We start from the raw sequence: 15442 nt of genomic DNA, 5'->3' as shown, positions 1-15442 counted from the left end.
GAATGAGCAGTACTTCAGATTTGAGTAAAAGACAATAGCCTGTGATATCATAAACAAGAAAGTTTCAAAGCTCACTTCAGCGACATGTAGTTTTCTTTCCTTGTTTATAACAAAAAGTCTCATAAATGGTAGAAATGCGTGCACTGTTAAGTGAATCAGACTGTACTCACAAGAACCTGGGCACACCTGCCATCAGTGAATTCCAAACGTGCCATGCAGTGGTGATCCACCTCCTTTTCTAGCTGTTGGCAGTGGCATGTGCCAGGGACCCTTGCCAAGGAATACCCTCAGAAGATTTCCACATGTCAGCCCTGCGATGGTTTTTGAAACCAACAGAGACCACCTAGGTGGTGATACCAAACAAACGCTAGAGATTGGTCTTTTTCATAGTCAGTCAATGTACTGTAGTGTCTTTTGTCCTGCTCCAGTGCCGGGTTTATCATCACATTTTTATTCATTTGCAGGCCGTTCTTTGTGTCTACTAACATACTACTAACCCTGCATTTGTATTTCAAATGCAATAGATTAATTCCCTACAATGCAGTCATGATGTTGGTAAGCAAGCGCGGCTACATTATGAATCAAGTGTCAGATGCTAAAAGAAACAGGTGGTGGCATTTCTTGTACTTAAATTAAGATTCGATTTTATACCTCTTAGAGCTAAGCAATTTGCTTAATAAATAACACCTCACATCAGGCAGATTAACTAAAACCGTAGTCTTTATTAACATTTCTCTTCTTTAAAATTCACAGAGAAGGTCAAAGTTTAGTTAGAATGGTAATAACTGAAAACACCATGTGCACTGAAATACAAAGGAATGTGATGCTCACACATGGAAATACTCTAAAAGTTGCAGTTGCATAAGAACAAATATAAAGATGAAGAGAGCATTTGTGCATCTAGCCCATTTGGTTGTTATTAGCAAGTGGATCTAATTATCTCATCCAGAGTTTAATGAAAGAAGACAAAGTATTGGCTTGAACATCATGCCTCTGGGTAGCATGTTTCACACTACTGCAAGCCTATGTTTCATATAAGTACCTCCTGTTCCAGTTTTAAAAGCTCTTCTATGTAGTTTCTTCTGTCCTCTGGTTTGGTTTTGCTGTTGATTCCGAAAAAGTCCATCAGGTTGACTTTGTTAATGACCAATAGGTGGTGGACAAGAAAATGGAAACAGCTGAGTAAATGAAGGAGACCAAGTATATTGAAAGTAAGGGCTTCCACACGTGGCTCTTTGTTAAATTAAACAAAAAACATCCCAGCATGCTTGGGGCATGAATATAAATTCAAGACAGGCTTGGTTGCATCTAAGTATGTTTATATTCTGTATGCCTTGTCAATAGACACCAGTTCCTCTGAGTTTTGTGACTGCTTTGATTTAATCTCGGACTATTGATCCTTTCTTCACTCTGCTTGTGTTTTTGTTATTGATCAGTACTCCACACTGATCCATACCTGCGCCCAGCAAGTGCCATGTGCACACAAATTGCTTCTTTAAACCAAAACGAAATTCCTCGTGAGGGGAGGTTTTACGTGAAGATTTGCTCTATCTGTGTAACTAGAAAGACTCCAGCTTGACCGAGGAGCAGCTGAGGAAGGATGCATCCATTTGGGGATTAATGGACTCCATGGGGACGAGCCATACCAGGTCAAAGAGAGCCAGCAAGGTATTAGGGGTGCTGGAGGCTTTATTGACCAGCAGGCATCAGCTGGCATGAGATACCAGAGAAGCAGCCTTCTAATCTGAACATAGTAGACAAGTGTGACATTGCATGAAGCTGTAACCAAAGCATGCAAATTAAAACTGAAATGCGATTCCCTGATCAGTGCCTGATAGTTTTATATCATAGTTAGCATTACATTTTTGGGGTCTGAACTAATAAGTGATTGTTTTACAAAGTACTATATTTCTCAATCTCAATGAAGGATCATGTAAACAACACAGCATCTACCAATATGTCTGGGAATACCAGTAGATGTGCCACTCTACATAATCAGCTCTGACCACTCTACCGCAGCTCTGAGAGACTCCTGATACAAAAAGAAACAGCAATATCTCATCAAAAGTCCTATGGAATGCAGTAGTGTAAAGCTAAAAGCACATAATGACAGTAAGATCAAGAGTAAACCTTTTGCACTTCCAAAAGAGTAAAGCAATGTGATTGAAGAGACGTAATGTGAGAGAAAGAATCTCTCTTTTTGTGAGCCAATATACATACTGTAGATGTTTAATTTACAAATTGTATTTCCTGCTTATGTGGGGCACAATTGACTGAGTTTCCTAAGAGTATGAGAATTAGCATAGACAGTTTAAGACAGGATTTATAACTTTAGCCCTTGACATACATACTGTATACTAGTATTTTCTGGGTTTTGATTACATGCATAATATAAATAGGTGAAAGTTCTTCCTTGGGCCGAGTAGCTCATCAGATCAGAGTGTCCTGTTGGATGTAAATTCCCTCTATATAGGGTACTAGCCTATCACAGGGTTTCCGGAGTTATGCAGGTCAGGTAGAATCCACATCCCTTTTCTTCTCACAGTACTGTTACTTAATGGAATCCTTTCCTTTTTCCTTATGCACCTAATTGCCTCTTAGGCGTAGTTACCAATTGTCGATTCTCAATCAACTCAACGAGAGTTCATATAAATAGTGTTATAGTATCTCCAGCTGGAAAGCAATGACGAAAGGCCTGATTAATAGTCAGTTTACTCAAGAATTGCCTTAATGCAATGAACAGAGGTTACTGAGATTCTGTGGACCACGAATGGAAAGGCCTCTTGGTTCAGGTGTTCTGTCTCTGGATCAGGAAGGTCTTAATGTTCAGTCCAGCAATACTGAACTTTTTTTATCTTAATAGAAGCATGCGGATGTCCTAGGCAGGGATGAAGAAAGGCCCTGAAGGTCTCTGTTATCCCAGTGCAGTACACAGAATTGCATGTTCACTCAGTATTTCTTTGAGACTCAGCATGACTGTGAAGAAAACAGCAGTGGCTGGGCTGTCACCCTGCACGTCTCCTCCGTCTCCTGTCACCCCCAGTGGAGCTGCATGTTGAACCTCCTTCTGGGGTTCTTTCCCTGCTTGTGGTCACACACTCTCCTTCGCCTGTCCTCCAGTCCACCACCCCAGCCGAGGAGCTGAAGAGGCTTGATGACGAAATCTGGGCCCTCATCTCCAACTTCTCCAACAGCCCCGGACCTCTCGCTCCGCCTGGGAGCATAGTCGCCCGCGGGCCTCCTGCTTCTCGCTCTTTCTCCAGCCCTCCGGGTCCGCCGGGCCCCCCGGCCTTCCGGGCTCCGGCACCCGCCCCCCCTCCCCCACCGCCCGCTGGCTCTCCTGTCTCCTCCTCCGCTCGGGTCCCCCGGCCCTCCTCCTCTCTCTCTGCATCCCCTGGCCGCTCCCCTCAGCCTCCCAGCTCCCAGGTACAGTACGAGTGCTTGCAAACGCCCTTACAGAGCTCGGTCCCCCACTGCACTGCTGCTAGTGCACCTTAGAGCCTTTCATTTCATTTGGGTAACCAAAACCTTAAACCAGTGGTTCTCCACCCCTGGAGGGTCGGCCAGGCTCCTCGGGTACCCCCTAAGATTATCGTAGGCCTAGAACGCTAAGAAAGGAGTGTTTGTTTTTCTCATTTTTGTGCATGTATGTTTGTGTTGTATTATAGTTGAATAAAAATATAATAAGATAAGATCACTTTATTGGCCCTATACAATCTCTTGTATTAGGAATTTGTCTTTTCGCATACCCCATCTTGCTCTCCATGAGACACACAGACAGGGAAAGAAGCTGGGCGTCAGAGCGCAGGGTCAGCCATTTATACAGCACCCCTGGAGCAGTTGGGGTTAAGGGCCTTGCTCAGGGGCCCACCGGAGTAGGATTCCTCTGCCGGCCGCGGGATACAAACCGTCAACCTTCCAGCCACAGGCGCAGATCCTGAGCCACAGAGCCACGACACACCCCCGATTCTGTAATCACTCTCTGTAGAATTAACTTTCTCTTTGTTCCTCTTACTAAATATTTTTCCATGATTGGACGGTGTGAAATAAAAATACAAAATAGTTACCCAGAAAAAAACCACATCGCTCCAGTACAAAATCACAGCACAAAGCGTTTCTGGGAATCCGCCACCTTCCTTGATGTGGCTGCGTGCAGATGTCAGCGGACAGAGGACACCCTCTGCAATCGCACTTGCCCCCCTTTCTCCTCATAACAATAGAAATAGGAAAATCTGCATATATGATTACAGAATTAGCTGATAAATTACTAAAAACTAAGCACATAAAAATCCGCCATTTTGGATGCGACACCCAGGGTACCCCCTGGTACATCTCTAGGTACCCCTAGGGGTATGCCTACCCCCGGTTGAGAACCACTGCCTAAACCAATCAGTTACTCAGTACTCAGCTGGAAAAATAACTGGCAGATAAGTGGTTACTCTGGAACCAGGGCAGAATGACCAGACTAGGGAAAGAGACTGCTGCTACTACTACTGGACTGCAGTATCAGACAATTTTCTTGTAATGCACTTGTGAACAGGAGCCTGAGATCATGCTTGAGAGACGCCAAGCCATGTCAGCTGTTTCTCTGTATAACTTTCTAGTCGCACAGCTCTGAATATTTCCATTTTCAAGCTTCTTAGACTCATTTTCAAGAGGCTTACAATATGCTTTGTACCTCAAATTACAACGTTGACTGCCGAGAGGCTGAGTGAAATCTGATTAGCTCTGCGGTACTTTTTCCTTTTTTTAATCCTCTTCTGTTTTGGGGGGTGGACACGGCCAGTCTGTCCTTCAGGCTCAGAGGGGTACAAACTTGCTCCCTCCGCGCGGCCCCAGGCCAGGTGGATCTGAAAAGGTACTGCCCCCTCTACCGGTGGTAAATTTCCCCCTGACTAACCTCTTCCTGTTTGTGCATGTGAATGCCGCTAATATGATAAAGATATGAAGTTACACTGTACTGTTAAAGGTGCTGGCACTGGATGAGGCCTTTCAGCTGGCCAAGAGGGACTTTCTTCAAGTACCTCCAGGAAGGAGTAACTTGATTTCTCCTTGCCATTACTTGCCATTACATTTTATGTGACTCTTATGTTTTGCTTGTGTGCTTTGTACTTCTGTGGGAGAAGCCAAAGACAAATTTCCACAGCAGTGGACAATAAAGTATCTATCTACTGTTATAAAAGTACTGGTGAGCTGAGGTGATCTAAAAATTGGAGTTGACAATAAGAATAAAATATTCTTTCAGGAAAGAATCAGAAGCTCCCTTTCTCTCTCTCATAAAAATCACCTTTTAATTTTGAGCTTCTCTGGACTAACAGTAGGACATGGGAATTGCATACCAGCATATAATGGGTTGGGTTTTCTAAAATTCAGAACCTTCTACAGTATCAAGTGTGGTCATTTTCCTCAGCAAAGCATATTCATAAAGCAAAGTGAATCTGTGTGTGATTCTTAGTGTTTGGGATGAAATGAAGGCTAAAGTACAGTATGTGTGTGAAAGACAGTATGTCCGCTTAGATTCTATGACATGTATCATCATTATAGAACCTGCTTGCCAACAACACCAGTATCAACATCAAATATTGTTTAAAGTAATAAATAGTAAGAAACAAAGTATTCCGAACGTGCTGTGTAGTATAGACTTTTGATTATCTCTCTGTCCTTGAAACCAATTATATTGGGAACTACTCAAAGTCCCTGCCCGCAACAGCCCTCAAAGTTTCAGAGTAAATGCAAAAAAAAAAAGATGAAGATCAGGGGTAATTAAATATCAGTGGTATAGAAGCTTGCGATTGTAATTGTAAAATGTAATTTCATTTTAGCATGAGCCAGCTTTTAAAAAAAATATGAAGCTAAGTTAGAGTTGTACGTTTATAGACATCCAGTTTCAAGATCTGTTTAAACAGGACCCTGGCAGTTTTTCTAGCCTGTTGAATTGTAGTCCATAACAGATACTGTACATTAGCCAGCCACTGTGGAGTCTGTATTCATTTTGTTGTGTTACAGGCATCTGCTGCAAGAGTGGAAACTGTGCTAGTGGTCTGTGCTTTACCAGTTTGTGTGAAACCCTGTTTTTGTGACTGGTCCCACCGTCTGCTTTGCTTTCCTTTCCTGTCTTTTCTCTCTCCCACTTTTCTCTCACTGCTCTCGGTCTTCCTCTGTCCCAGTACGCTCTGGTCTACAAAGGCTTCAGCCTGCTTCCTGAGGGCCTGTACTACTGGCAGCTGCCACAGCAGTTCAAGGGGGATAAGGTAAAAAGAGGCCAAGCCTGTGTATAACGCAAAAGTGAAATGAAACGATGATGTCATCTCATGTACTGTATATTCCCATCTAGCCTGTATTCACAGGGGTTGGTGCTCCAGTGAAATAGCTGGACTTCAATAGTTACCTACAGAGTTCTCTTGACAGCAAATTACTATGGTGATGGTCATTAAATACGTCTGTAGTTTTGAAGAGTATAATCATCTGTGTTACATGGAAAGATAGTATCACATGGATGGGCAAACGCTAGCTGGACTCCTGCTACAAAAACCCTGTTTCTATCTCTAATTTAACACTTTGAGCATTGCAAAGCATATTCTCTCATATTTGCAAAGCCCTGGTTGTAACTCACTACCTGAGGGCTCCCAACCGTAATTAAAATAGACTCATTCTACCTCAGCTTAACTTTAAGTACTTAAAGCATTACCTTTATTTTCTTAATGCAGAAAACAGTGTTGTTTTTGGTTCTGCTCACTCAAAGGTTCCTCCAGAAGGTTTCCTCAGACTTGAGGAAAGAAAGATTTGCTGAATGGAAACGCATTTCTTTCTGATAAGTTCAGACAGGACCTAAAAGGGGGTCTAAAATTAACTCTGTTGCCATCGTTCTTTGAAACAACTGTTTCGTGAAGGGCTTGTTGCCATTTCATTAAGGAAATATGTGTTTATCAAATGATCTTTTCTGTATCAGCCTTGTGAAGTGTCCTGTGCTGAAATACAAAATTCTTACAGTTAAACTGCTGGTATGGAAAGAAAAACTTAAAAATATTGTTGTAAACACTGTCTTGGATAAATATAAAATTCTCTCCTCTCAAGTTATTTACCAGGAAATGTGTTTGCTTTCAGGAATAATTCTTCTAAAGTGGTTGTAGTCTTCAATCACCCATGGTGTAATATTTCTAGATCAAAAACATCTGTGATCAACTTCATTGCATTTCAGTAGTCTCGCTCAGTTCATTGAAAATCTATGGAATTAAAAAAAGTCAGAATTCTGGGTATTTCTGAAGTGTTGAGAAGTACAGTATCTCCCTATGCAACATGTTCATGTAGCCATCTCCTTAGTAGTATTGCTAACCAGTATGAAATAAACAGGTTTGTAATGGAAAAATGTGACACTGGACTTGCCCCTATATCTGTAAGGTAAGTTGACTTTACAGATAAAATGTAATATGTATTTATCTGTATGTGCTTAGTTAGGAGACTTGTAGACAAGTTTGTACAGTGACTGTAATGGGATCACCTGTCTCCTGCTGTCCAGGTGGGCTCCTATGGAGGACGGCTGAAGTACACCATCTCCTATGTAGCGGGCCCAAGAGGATCTCCTGTCGAAGACGCAGACGTGCAGATCATTGTGAGTGTCTACGCTGTGCAAACGTAAAAAAAACAGCATGCTGAAAAGTCAGAAAAAAGAAGCAGCAGCACAGCATTTCAGCTCTTAAAGCTTATTCTGGCATGAGGGATTAACAGTTGGAAAGAAGTGGTTGTTTTTTTTCTTTTTCTGCTTTTCAGCACGTACTGGAGTTAACCTGTACTTGTGAGCTTGCGCGCAACACGAACAGAAACAACCCCCTGCTCAAACGCTTGTAAAAAGTCTGTCTTTCTGCACAGGAAATTAGTTTGCGTTATAGAGCTCCTGACAATAAAATAAGACGCACAAACTGTATAAGCAAGAAATTCCATATCTAGCACAATCGCGTGCCACTGTCTGTGTGAGATATGTAAGGAGTCACTTACAATTCTAAATGTTTCAGCCTGTCCTTTATAAAGAACAGAAGCCTTACAAAGTGAGACTCCTCTTTTTTCCCTCTAAATACTTTCATGTTTACTATTATAACTGTTTCTAATATTGTATTTATTTTAATTGGCATTATATCTAGTTTGGTTTTGCTTCAAAAAGTATGTAAAAAAAGTAAAATGTAAAAATAAAACTGTTTAATTAGTTATTTAAATATTTTTTATAGAACAGTGTCACAATGGACTCATGCACATTATATGAGATTGACTATAAAATACTGTACATTTTTCTTCATATTCCAATTGAATTGGCTGTCTGTAATGAAGTCTAAATACTGCGTGATGGTTTTGAAAAGATTCTAGAAACATACTGTACTGGTCTTGTTCTCAAAATAATAAGCATATCCAGGCATTGCTGCATTAATGAACGTATTCCCCAGCATTCAAAAGTATTGAGTTCCAATGTTCCTTTGGTAGGTGCTTGTTTGGGACTCAAAACATATTTCCCCTGATCTTCGACTGTGTTCCTCCTCTGTCGATGTCTAATTGTCCTTTCAGACATCTGGATTTTCTTTTCCTTGCAGCTGTGAGCAGGAATGTCTGATTGGTGTGCTGCAGATTGTAGATTTCATTTCTCTCGCGTTTCATCTGCTGCTTCTTCTCCTACCAGGGCAACGATATCACGCTGGTGGCCCGGCAGCCCTGGCCAAGGGGACAGAGCACAAGGGAGTCCCGCAGCTTCGAAGTCGTGTTCAGGGAGGTAGGCTGCCTCTCCCACCCCTCCCTCTTGCACCCTGGGTTCATCTTTACTGGGGTTCGAGCTCCTGACAAACTAGTGCCCGTGGGGGAAAAAAAGAACATGGGCTGTATCCTCACAATCCCACTCTATCAAAGTTATTTAATTAAAGGAGACTGAGGAGATTTTTTGGACTAACGCAGGTAAAAGACCTAGACGAAGCTTTCTAGCCCACAACCTTTCCTATTTAGAACACCCAGCCTGATTTGTACACCCATGCTATAACCAGTCCATCACAGGGCAGACACAGACACGCACACCCACACCAGGATCAATTTTCCCTGAAGCCAATCAACTTCCCAGCATGTTGTCGGATGTTGGGAGGAAACCAGAGCAGCCGGCGGAAACCCACACTATCACGGGGAGAACATGCAAACTCCTCACAGACAGAACCCCCAGGTCTGGAACTGAATCCAGGGTCCCAGCAGTTCTGACCATTGCACCACTGTGCCACCCTCTGCCTCATTTACTGCTGCTTAATTCCTGTGTCTGTTCTCTTAACGTGGCCCCTCTACGCCGGGCAGTAACTCCAGTCCAGTCGGGCTAACAAGGTACCCCCTGCTGTCTTAGGAACACTGGCATCGTCCGGACGGGATGCCAGCCACACGGGAGCACCTGATGATGGTCCTGGCGGACCTGGACGAGATCCTCATCCGCGCCTCCCACCACACAGAAATGAGGTCTGTCAGCATCTCGGGGGTCAGCATGGAGGTGGCGGTGCCCGCGTACACTGGCCTGCGCCAGGCGCTGGAAGTGGAGCACTGTCGATGCCCGCCTGGGTACCAGGGTCTGTCCTGCCAGGTAAGTTCCGGGCAGCAGCGACAGCAGCATGGGCAATCTTACTAAGCACCAGTGATACTAGAGAGTCGTTGAGTTCTGTTATTTGTTCCAACCCAACTCTGTTGCACACTTTATCGACTTAGGGCAACAAGGGCAACCTTGTTGTGAAAGGCGCTATATAAAAATAAATTGAATTGAACTTAGTGTAAATTTCCACTGTGCACAGGTTGCAGCCCCTTGGAAATTTCCAGTTGCCTATAGAGTTCTCTCTAGAGCATGGAGTGCAGATTACTGTGGTGATGGTATAAAAATATGCCTGCAGTTTTGAAGAGAGCAATCGTCTGTGTTACATGGGCATATTAGGATAGTATCACCTCGATGGCTCCTGCTTCACAAGTCCTGTAACTCTGATTTCACACCATGGGCAGTGCAAAGCAATGGTCATTTTGATTGACATGTGAATGTCTCACTGCGTTTCTCTCTGCAGGACTGTGCTCATGGCTACAGTCGTACTGGTGGAGGACTCTACCTGGGGCACTGTGAGCTGTGTGACTGCAATGGGCACTCGGAGTCCTGCCACCCCGAGACTGGCGTGTGCACGGTAAAACCGCCTCAGACCCGCGCTGGCCCCTAGATTTATTTCTTGTTAGCGTGTGCCAGTGTAGATAGGAACTTAAGAAAAACTCTTCAGTTTAGCCACTTCACCTGCCCCCTTTAAGAAACTGGTGCATGTTTTGCCTCTGCAAGAATATCATTATGCACCCGCAACCATCAAGAAGGAACGTCAGGAGAGTCAGATTACATTGACGCTGAAGCTCAGCAGGTGTGGGCCTGGCCAGTACCTGGATGGGAGACCTCTTGGGAGAGCTGAGATGGATGCTGGAAATTGTGTTAGTGAGGCCAGTATGGGGCACTCACCTTGTGATCTGTGTGGGTCTTAATGCCCCAGTATAGTCATGAGGGCACTGTAAAAAGGTGCTGGTCCTTTGGATGAGATGCAAAAATTGATGAGAGGTTTCGACAGTAAATCTCCATTAGTGGGATGGGGTAAGAACAATTCAATAAGAACCCCCATTTGCCCAAGTGTAAGTTGTGCTCTAGGACCCAGAAATTGCAGGTTTTAAACTCAGTCATGTCATTAGCCAGCTGTGACTGTGACTCACTGGGTGCAGAGTTGGGTCTAGACTGCCTGTGACATCCCAGGCACCTGCAGACGTGCTGTGACAGCGACAAGAGAGGACAGCTCACCTCTCCAACTGGCACAGTATCTCCTGCAAGTCTCTTAGTAGCCCGCAGTGAGTCAGAGCTGGGTGGCACAGAGGGACACATATTTCTTTGTGGTGTTTCTCCAGAAAGTCCCTTTCAGCTGCAATACCCTTTTGCTTTTGTGCTTCATTTTACTTAGGAGTTGAAAATCGGCAGGAATGACATTCTCACAAACCTTCATACTTCTATAGAGAGAATGACCTCTCATTGTCTCCCCTATTTTTTTTGCTATTGTGTACTACTGCAAAATTAATATTGTTCTTATAGGTTTTTGCCCATTTTAACTAAAATCCTTGATTAAGCAGGGGGTAATGCTTTGTTGTTTGTAGTACAATACATTATTATTATATACATTTGGCAGGCACTCTTAATCAGAGGTGACTGAACTTTGCAGCCATTAATACAGCAGGGTATTTTATTTTACCAGTGTAATCTGAGTGAAGTAACTTGCTGAAGGGTTGTGAACTTCTAAACTAGTTTTAAGTCCAGAGCCTTCACCACTGCTCCACACTCCGGCTTCTGGCCATACTGCTGTATTCTCAATGTGTTTTTCCCTCTCTCTTCAGAACTGTCTACACAACACAGTCGGCGAGCTGTGTGAGCAGTGTGCCCCTGGTTTCTACGGCGACCCCACAGCGGGTACCCCAGAAGACTGTCAGCCATGTGCCTGCCCTCACACAGACCCAGACAGCCAGTGAGCATGGCATCTATTCATTTACACATCCAGAGGAACGCACAGCCAAGTTGCCAGAAAACATGCTTTACCGTGTGATAAAGGAGAGCACTGCATGTGTCTGAAGATCACTAAGCTTCTGAAGGGTCCTGATTAGAATACATTGTCCAGATTGGAGGACCCCAGTTTCAGATACAAGCTTTGTCAATCGCTGCCTGTGAATCATGAGTTCCCTAAGTGTTTCTACTTTTAATGCCTGCCTATCAAATTGCAGGTCCTCTATACTTTAGTCCATAAGATCTTAATTGGCATCTAGGATAGACTAAGTAAGCTGTGACCAGTGTTTTCCCTGGAACACCACATAGCCTGCATGCCTACAAACATATCATTAAAAGTTGCTTCCAGTTGCCTGCCTCATACTTTAGGCCTTCAGTTTGGGCGATGGGATTGCCGTGTGTGAGAAGCAGTGATCAGCACTTTCTAGAATGTGTATGTGGAAGATTGTTTCTTCCTTCGTGTGCTGGTAGAAAGGTTGAAGAAAGATGAGCAAGTTTCCAAACTGTTTTGAACAGATGCAGTCGGACTCACTTTGACAGCACATGCCTTGAGTGATATTAAAGTAATTCTTGGGAATGGACATCTGAGGCTTTCAATGGCAGGTCTGCTGTTTGTGATGTTCTGAATGTCTTGCTCTCTCAGGTTCTCCCCCACATGTGAGAGTCTGGGCAATGGTGGGTACCGATGCACAGACTGCCAGCCTGGATATACTGGACAGTACTGTGAACGGTAGGCCTCTCAGCCTCTCTCCTCTCCTGCACTGATTTTGACTCACAAACTTGAAACTTGAAACAAAATGAAAAGAACACAAACTTTTATTGCAGAGGGTTCTAAACAAGGCCCTGAGGACCACTGTGTCGGAGGTTTTCTACTGTAGGTGTCTTTAAAGCACCAGCCCCTGAGTAACTGGGAGACATTTTAAATTAACCTGATCATGAGCGAAGAGGTTCAGACCTGAGCTGGAATAAAAACTTCCAGACACACTGGCCTCTCACTTCATGTGTTGGACGGTCCTTGTTCTAATGCTTCATAATTAAAAAAGAATAATTTGAACTTAGCAGCTCTGAAAACATCATATGCATGTCACATGTCACTTTTCCATCAACATGGTTGTGATTTGTTTTCTGATTGGTTTCAAAATCAGATGCTGCCGCTGTAGTTTATTAAATCCTGCCTGAAATCTGTGATGAGGGATTTGGATTGATCCTGACATCCATATTAGCGAGGAGACACGGTGTACGATGTTCCCTTTGAATGGAATATAAGTTCATTGCAACTCTGCCAACAAACAGAGCGATTGTGTACATTCATTACTGCATAGAGACCTTGAACCAATAAACGTCTGGTAATGAGTCCAGAGTCCTAACCACAGATCCACACCATTAATGTGGGGGATTTGTGGTGCTTCTGTGTGGCCTCATCTCTGAATTTTAAGAATTTTCCTTTTTCCTACCTTCATCACCTTTCTTCTGCAGGTGTGCCCCTGGATATGTAGGCAACCCTCAAGAAAGAGAGAAGTGCCGCCCATACAGTAGGTTATCTGTTCACTTGGCATCTGCTTTGCTTTTCAGTGGACAGGCTAGATTAGCAATTTTTACCAGGGAATGATGGGATATTAGCCTAGCAATGTGATTATTGACCACATTTACTGGTAAGGATGCACAAATGTGATGTTGAGGCTCTTCTGTCTTTCCAGACGCAGCCTCTCTGGTAGTGAAGGTGTACCCAGAAAGAACAATAGTTTCTCAAGGCAGTGCGGTGACCCTGCGGTGCCAGGTCACTGGATCCCCCCCTCATTACTTCTTCTGGACCAGAGAAGACGGGCGCCCTCTGCCCAGCACTGCAGACAAACGCCGCCAAGGTATGGTCCAAAATCAGTTGCGGAGAAAAGTTGGTATAAATCTGGTCCTCCTGCTTCCCTCTGTTGGCTAACCATAACACCTCTGCTGTAGGCATGAGCATTACAGACTCCCTTTGTGGGCTAAAAATGAATGAATAATATAATGTATTTATAGTTTAAGGACCTTGCGTCAGTATGGGCGTTCCTGTTATAATCTCTCATGTCCTATGCACAGTAGTAGATGCTGTAGTTTGAACCTTCTCTGAAGTCCCTGAGATGTGGTGACCATTCTCTCTTCCAGGTGAAGAGCTGTTCTTCTCCAATATTCAGCCCAGCGATGCAGGAGCTTACATTTGCACCTGCCGAGACCTTCGGAGCTCCAACAGGAGCCGAGCAGAGATCGTCGTGACCAGTACGTGCACAGTGTCCAAGGACCAGCCTCTGCAAACATGCTGAAACTGGCCGTGTGTCCTAATCTTACAGCTGCTTTTTAAACGCTCTCCATTTCCTAAGGAAACTCACAGATGAGAATTAATAAATTACTCTTCTCTTCATCTCCTGACCCATAAGATTTTTGTAAAACTCAACAGCCTTTTAGAATTACAATAAAACTGCATTTTTGGTCATGCAATTCAGCCATCCTGAACCTACATTTTAGTCATCCTTATGAATTAAATAAAGATGTATCTTTTTAGCAAGGCCTTGTTTCCAATATCACCCTGTTTTTGTAAAGTAAAGCTGTCACATTAGCAATCAAAAAACAACTTACAGTACATTCATTTGATTATTTGCCTCAAATAAGAATTCTAAACTTACTGAACATTTTAATTTTTACAGTAGAATTTAAAGAATCCTATTTAAAAAATTGCATTCCTTATTGTTGTCAAATCTCTTATATTTAGCAAGCTGTTAGAAGTGGAGATTTAATTCACTGCTGTTCCATGTATCAGTAATTTATTATAGTTTCTTCTTTACCCACAGCTGTTCCTTCCAAACCAATCGAAGTGACGGTTGAGGAGCCCAAAGTGCAGACTGTCAAAATTGGGTCGACTGTCAGCTTCATCTGCACAGCCAAGAGCAAGGTGAGACTTGAAGCTTCCCTGCCAGGCAGTCAGTCAGTGAAGCTCTGAGTCATTCAATTTCCATGAATATTAATTAATTCATCCCAAGAATATGAAAAACAAAAATGTCAGCATGAGATTACAAATACCAAAATGGATAAAACCAGTGTTTCTGGTACTACTGTATGTACATGGACCAGTTTAAAATCTGTAGTGCATGTACAGTATAGTACATCAGGCCACTACAGAAATCTTGTTTGGAAAACTAGAAACGCTGAATGTTATTGACTTTGGCTCTCCAGCACGTTCTTCACCGACACGCTCCACACGCCCACAGGCTGTTGTACAACCACAAGCCTTGCTTTTGTTTTCATCTGTTCAACATAACACATAATTTTTCTGTTTTACAGACGTTGCACTGAGATGCAAACCAGATGTTCTGTGCAGCACAAATGCTTAAAATCATTGTGTTATGAATACATATTGGTGGGGATATAGATAGGGAATGTGCAGTAGCTTAACAACAGCTAAAAGAGCATTAAGGTCATTCTTAATGCCCATTGTCCCATCATTCTTGACCGTGCTTTGAGAACGTGTCTTGTGTCAGCAGTACTTTGCTCCATGTTGTAAGATGATGACCACTATGAGCAGGAGCTCTAGATTTGTTTTTTAATAAGGGGGTTCTGCTGTCATGAACAAGGAACAGTAATCCCACCTGTCCATCGCTTCTTGTAGTCGCCGGCCTACACCTTGGTCTGGACTCGCCAGAACAACAGCAAGCTGCCCAGCCGGGCCATGGACTTCAACGGCATCCTCACCATTCACAACGTGCAACCGGAGGACGCCGGGGCCTACGTCTGTACGGGCTCCAACATGTTTGCCATGGACGAGGGCACGGCTTTTCTCTATGTGCCAGGTTCGTGATCGCACCATTCAGTACCCATCAACCTCTACTTCCCCGTCGCCCCTCACCGTGC

The 15442-nt window shown here is 43.6% G+C and overlaps 1 protein-coding gene across 14 annotated transcripts in view; it reads left to right on the top strand.

Moving 5' to 3' along the window:
- hspg2 (heparan sulfate proteoglycan 2) overlaps positions 1 to 15442 on the top strand; it is a 226727-nt gene that overhangs the window by 142740 nt on the left and 68545 nt on the right. For 10 of the 14 annotated variants that reach the window (XM_088617229.1, XM_088617225.1, XM_088617230.1 and 7 more), the window contains 15 exons: positions 1564 to 1668; positions 3121 to 3426; positions 4787 to 4858; positions 6168 to 6251; positions 7517 to 7609; positions 8663 to 8752; positions 9359 to 9589; positions 10056 to 10169; positions 11401 to 11528; positions 12207 to 12293; positions 13040 to 13095; positions 13261 to 13425; positions 13706 to 13816; positions 14386 to 14486; positions 15201 to 15381. In XM_088617229.1, coding sequence (XP_088473355.1) covers positions 1564 to 1668; positions 3121 to 3426; positions 4787 to 4858; positions 6168 to 6251; positions 7517 to 7609; positions 8663 to 8752; positions 9359 to 9589; positions 10056 to 10169; positions 11401 to 11528; positions 12207 to 12293; positions 13040 to 13095; positions 13261 to 13425; positions 13706 to 13816; positions 14386 to 14486; positions 15201 to 15381 — 1924 coding nt within the window. The remainder of the gene's footprint in view (positions 1 to 1563; positions 1669 to 3120; positions 3427 to 4786; positions 4859 to 6167; positions 6252 to 7516; positions 7610 to 8662; positions 8753 to 9358; positions 9590 to 10055; positions 10170 to 11400; positions 11529 to 12206; positions 12294 to 13039; positions 13096 to 13260; positions 13426 to 13705; positions 13817 to 14385; positions 14487 to 15200; positions 15382 to 15442) is intronic. The other 4 variants (XM_088617236.1, XM_088617233.1, XM_088617237.1 and 1 more) reach the window with 2 other exon arrangements.

This window comes from Lepisosteus platostomus, chromosome 23 (assembly GCF_059453375.1).
Source record: "Lepisosteus platostomus isolate fLepPlt1 chromosome 23, fLepPlt1.hap1, whole genome shotgun sequence".
NCBI classification, from domain to species: domain Eukaryota; kingdom Metazoa; phylum Chordata; class Actinopteri; order Semionotiformes; family Lepisosteidae; genus Lepisosteus; species Lepisosteus platostomus.
This window is presented reverse-complemented; position numbering and strand designations above follow the sequence as displayed.